The 5,790-nt window shown below is 37.9% G+C and overlaps 1 protein-coding gene across 1 annotated transcript in view; it reads left to right on the forward strand.

Moving 5' to 3' along the window:
• Positions 1 to 5,567, forward strand: part of PUS7L (pseudouridine synthase 7 like) — a 31,487-nt gene extending 25,920 nt beyond the window's left edge. The window contains exons 7-9 of the mRNA XM_042469467.1: positions 529 to 806; positions 2,198 to 2,251; positions 2,779 to 5,567. Of these exons, the coding sequence (XP_042325401.1) occupies positions 529 to 806; positions 2,198 to 2,251; positions 2,779 to 3,105 (659 nt within the window). The 3' untranslated portion in view covers positions 3,106 to 5,567. The remainder of the gene's footprint in view (positions 1 to 528; positions 807 to 2,197; positions 2,252 to 2,778) is intronic.
• Positions 5,568 to 5,790: the final 223 nt, after the last annotated feature.

Here is a 5,790-nt window from a genome sequence, read left to right on the forward strand (position 1 = left end):
TTATATCTCACCTTTTATGGGAAACAAGGTGCTTGCAAGTTAAAATGAAAAAATATAGGCAAAAACATACAAGGGGTCAACATTAAACAATTAACAATATTTAAACAATTTAAATACACATTTAAAAATGATAAAAAGCAGTTCAGAAACAGTACAATTAAAACAGTACAGCACTCTTTTAAAAGCTTTTCCCTTTATAATGCTCTGTTGTAAAAGCCAACAGAAATGCAACAAAGAGGGGACCATTCTAGTCCTTCTGGGAAGATATTTCTAAGAGCCACATTTTTGGAACACTCAGTTGAATTCATCTTCAGTGGTAGAAAATCCTCTTTCTCTGTTAGTAGATTCTGATCTGAAGAAGTAGTAGTAAGTAAGAGGATCTTTCAAAAAAACCCATCACTTCTCTGCTAAATGATGCTCCTTCTGGGGTGCAAATCTGCCAAATAGAATCAGCAACTGAGCCTTGAAAGTATGGGTTGCAAGCAGATCGTGTAATTCTACCCTTAATCCTTTTTCTGTATTTTTCAGAGGATGCAAAAGGTTCCCTTGCAATGCTGCCTGACTTTAAAGTAAGAGAGAGGATGTTACTGCGTGCCTTGAACCGCTATGGTTTAAATCACGAGGGATGTACACGAGGATGGCTCAGCATTCCTCACTCCATGCGTATTTTCTACGTTCATGCGTACTGTAGCAAAATTTGGAATGAAGCTGTGTCCTACCGGATTAAAGTCTACGGTACAAGAGTTGTCACTGGTGATCTGGTCTTTTCTACAGGATATATTGAAAACTGTTCATTGAATGACAAGGTAAACAAGAAAATAATAAGAAATCCTGAAGATTCACTTTGTGTGGCCTCTAAAAATAAATACATTAAAAATGCAGTAACAATGAGACTTTGCTACCCTGGCTGCTTCATAAATAAACATTCAAGATCATGCTACAAAAGATGTGTCATTTTTACCAAATGAATATATAATTATGGCTGCATCTGCACTGCATAAATAATACAAATTGACACCAGTTTTAAGGAGATTTGTGTCCAAAACACACTGCAGAAACAATACGGTTTGAGACTGCCTTGGCTCAGTGCTAGGGAATCCTGGGAACTGCAGTTTATTGTGGCACCAGAGCTCTCTGACAGAGAAGGCTAAATGTCTCACAAAACTACAATTTCCAGAATTCCATAGCATTGAGCCAGGGGCAGTTAAAGCTGTTTCAACCCAGATTATTTCTGAAGTGCATATGCAGCCTATCTTGACTATGTTTTTCAGACAGATTGGATGCTATTTATAAATAAATAAATAACTGTGTGTGGGGTTTTTTTTGTCTTATTTTGTTCAGAAAGCTAGAGAGGAGGGGTTGGGGTGAGGGTAGGTAGGTTTTAAAATAAAACTCTAAGTCCTAACCTAGTAGGAAGCCCATGTATTCTTCAATAACAAAGTACTTAAGCATGGCTAACAGTAATTTCACACTCTTTACCATTTAAAGCAGTGTATTCTGAGATTATAAATGGGATAAATGAGGAGCCAAATCAAATAGCTTTGTCCTTGCTGAAGTGAACCATTTTCCCTTACAAATATATTGCTTGGAAATGCTTTACTTTAAACATTTTGGTTATGGATGCAATTCAGTGTTCCCCAAAATTTGGTCCTCCGTTTGTTTCAGACTTCAAACTCTTGTAAGCCCCAGACAACTTTGAAAACAGACAGGAATTCTAAAAGCTGAAGTCCGAAACACCCAGAGGACCAAAATTTTGGAACTATTTCTGTAGACATATTTCTAAGAGTAAGGCCCATTGAATCAGTGGAGCTCATTAATATGAGCTGGTATGTAAGAGACTGTGTAGTGGGTGTGCAATTGGTTTACAATCTGTGCATGTATCCATACTGCAGAAATAAAGCAGTTTTGATACCACTTTAACTGCCTTGACTCAATGCTATTTAATTCTGGGATTTGTAATTTGGTAAGTTATTTACCCTTCCCTGTCAGAGAGCTCTGGTGACCTACCAAATTACAAATTCAAGAATTCCATAACATTGAGCTGTGGAAGTTAAAATGGTGTCAGAGTGCTTTATTTCTGCAGTGTGGCAACAGCCTGCATTTCTCTACTCTTAAATGCAAGCCACCTTAGAGATTATTTGAAGGAGTAGAAATCCTTAAAATAAAAACAATAAAATGTGTTGGCTTTTTATACTAGGTCCATGTTGTAACATCTGCAGAAGAAATGGCCAATAAGTACACAATAAATCAAGTAAGTTCATTTAGAGGGAATATTATTTGTTGCTTTGTGTTAATAAATAAATACAAGGATTTGTTGCCTAGTTTAAGCAGCATAATTGTTTTACTAGGTTAGTGCTACTCAGTGTGGTAGGTCAGTGAACTGGTGCCAGTCCCTGATCCTTTGGCTACCATCCCTGTCGAGTTTCCAGGAAAGAAAGAAACCAACTGTACTCAGTGGCCACAAATTTAGTGCCAATTCCTGACATACTGGGAAAAAACATATTTGCTGGTCTCCCACATGAGATAGCTTGCAAAGCACAGCACTCAGCTAGGTAACTGGAAAACCTGAAGAGAAAGAAATGTGGGCCAGACTGATGACCTTTCATAAGAGAAATACTGGCTTCTTTGCAATTGTCTGGGTTATCCCTCGTTCTTTTTTGGCCAGCATCTCTATTCTTTGTCTTGAAACCTCTCATGCTTAAACCAGTAGCTTGATGTGTCTTTAATAAACAACTCTTTTTGTCCAGTTATATTCACATTGTCTTTTTCCTCCCAAAGGTTATTCTCCCAATGGCTGGATACAGTGTCCAATATCCTGCCAATAAAGTAGGTGAATGGTATCACAAAAGGCTGGCTGGAGATGGACTTCAGATGGGCCACTTCCGAATTCCTGCATTACAGCTGAATGTGCCTGGCAGCTACCGACATATTCTGAAATATCCTCATGATCTGTCCTATAGTTTCTTAGAAAACAGTGGAAAAGATATAGGAACTGCAAGCGGGTCTGTACAGGACTCACCACTTTCTCTTTCTGTGTCATTTTGGCTTGATCCTTCATGTTATGCAACTGTTTGTTTGGGAGAAATCATGAAGTGTGCTCTTTAAAGGAAAAAAAATGTCCCAGTTTACAGTTATATTGGGGCACTTGTTAAATATGGCATAAGATCTATAGGAAAAGGTGGAGCTGCAAGGAATGCTTTGAAATTTATTTTATTAATATAATTATAAATTTCCCATGGATTAGAACAGGAACAAACGTTACTTGGAAAATGTGAATTTATGGACTTTAAAGAGACCAAGGGTTGTTACAGAGGGATCTTTTCTAATTCGACCAATCCACAAATATAGTGCACCTGTTCCATCTTTTTCTCATTTACAGATGGGCTTTTTCCTGCTAAGATGAAAGAAAGCAGTTGGAAGACATAGAAGGGTTACAAGATGCCTGGATACCCTATAAAATTCCATATTTGAGGCTGAGTAATTGTAGGATAAAAGCCTCATCTGGAAACATCTGCAGTCTGGAAACATTCAACCATTTACATGGGAGTGAGCCCCATTTAAATGAATGGGATTTGCCTGTTTATAAAAATGTAGGATTGCAGTGTAAAAATGTTATTTGAACTTTACATGTAGCTCTGATGGCACAGTGATTAAATGTCAGTACTGCAGCCAGTATTGCAGCCACAAGGTTGTGAGTTCGATCCCAGGGCTCCAGGGTTGACTCAGCCTTGTATCCTTCCATAGATTGCTAAAATGAGTACCCAGCTTGTTGAGGGCAATTAGCTTGCATATTGTAAACTGCTTAGAGACTACTTAGTTCAGTATGAAGCAGTATAGAAATGTAAATGATATTGCTATTGCTATTATATAAAGAACAAGTGAAACAGAATTAAACGACAAAGTGTATCATACTGCTGTAAAAAAAATGAAACTGAAAAGAGGACGACCAAGTAAGTATACATTTGAAGGTAAGATCCATGTTTTCATGAAGAAAAATGGGAGTGACACACAATTTCCCAGTCCTTTCCTAATTGACCAAGAGTACCATCTTCCATACAGTTAGATTTCAGTCCTGTACCTGGAAAGCAAGGTTCGAATCCCTGCTTAGTTACGAAAATCCATTGGGAGACCTTGGACAAGTCAAACTCTCTCAGAGGATAGCAAGGGCAAACTCCCTTTGAAGAAACATACTAAGAAAAACCCTGTGATAGGTACTCCTTAGAGTGACCATAAGTTGGAAACAATTTGAAGGCATACAACACACACATACCTCAAGGATAGGCAAAGTGTGACCTTTCAGATGTTGGACTGTAACACCCAGCATTTCTTTCCATTGGTTATTTTGACTAGGGCTTGATGGGCGGTAGTGGTCCACTATTTAGAGGACTAAATTTTACTGACTTATTTAGAATCACAGAATTGGAGAGTTGGAAGGAGTCCCAAGAGGCATGTAATTCCTGCCAATGCAGAAAATCCACAATTAATGCATCCCTTACAGATGGCCATCTGAACTCTGTTTCCAAACAAGCAAAAAAGGAGAGATCCTGTCATGTTTAACTGGAATATTCTTTCTTGTAGTTTGATTCCACTGGTTTAGATCTTGATCTCTGGAGCAGCAGAAAACAAAATTGCTATTTATATGACAGCCCTTCAAAGTGTGTAGATGGCTGTCATAGTACCTTTCAGACATCTCTTTTTAAGAGAAGAGTAATTTACCTTGAGAGTAAAAAAGCTCTACTGAACATAGGAGATTATTGCACCAGCTTTTATTCCCTCGCTTAGGCGCAGGGTGTAAATGCACAGGGATGGATTCTATTGCACAGCTCTGTCACCAGGCAGTACTCATCCTGTATCTGTTAAGCAGAATTTAATCACAATGCAGAGTTAACAAATGGTGGGGTGAGTTGCTGTTTTGGCAGTCTACTTGCATTTGAATGATATTTGAAATAGTTTAAGCAGTGTTTTAAACACCTCTCAGCCTCCTGGGTAGCTAGCAAAATAATTACAGAGACGCCTTGGTTGCATGTGTTGCATTTTGTCTGCAGATGGCACTGCAACTTTGTAGGACTTAAGCAGGGGAAGCACATGTGTTACTTGGCACAATTTTTAATCTTTTCTTCCCCAGAGGGTGACGGATCTTATTCTGTGGGGTGCAGCTTCTGATTTAATTTATTAAGGTTATGGAGTTGCTTGTGAACTAGAAGTAAATTTTGGGGAACACAGTCTTTCCCCATTAGGTGCTTGCCAACTGTAAGTTACAGTACTAAATGGTTTATCCATTGTAGAAAAAAAGTTCTTAGAAGCATTTTTACTATATTTTAATAGCCCCTTAAAAACCAAGATAATATTTTCTAATGGAAAAGAAAAATAGGTTGTACAGTTATCTGTATGATCATAGTCCAATGAAGCCTGGTGGTGGGTTTTGATCCAGACTTTACAGTAGCCATAGGTTGAGTCTCCCTTATCCAAAATGCTTCAGACCTGGTGTATTTTAGAATTCAGAGTTTTTCAGATTTTGGAATATTTGTATATGCATAATGAGATATCTTGGAGATGGGACCCAACTCTAAACATGACATTCATTTATATTTCCTATACACCTTACACACATAGTCAGAAGGTAATTTTATATTTTTAATAACTTTGTGCACAAAACAAAGTTTGTGTACAGTGGCCTCTCCACATTCACTGAGGTTAGGTGTGCAGGGCCTCCATAAAAATGAAAAAATTGCAAATTTAAAAAAAACAATTTTTTTAACCTGAGAGAACACTCTATGAATCTCTAGGTCC

This window comes from Sceloporus undulatus, chromosome 5, assembly GCF_019175285.1.
Source record: "Sceloporus undulatus isolate JIND9_A2432 ecotype Alabama chromosome 5, SceUnd_v1.1, whole genome shotgun sequence".
Taxonomy (NCBI): Eukaryota; Metazoa; Chordata; class Lepidosauria; order Squamata; family Phrynosomatidae; genus Sceloporus; species Sceloporus undulatus.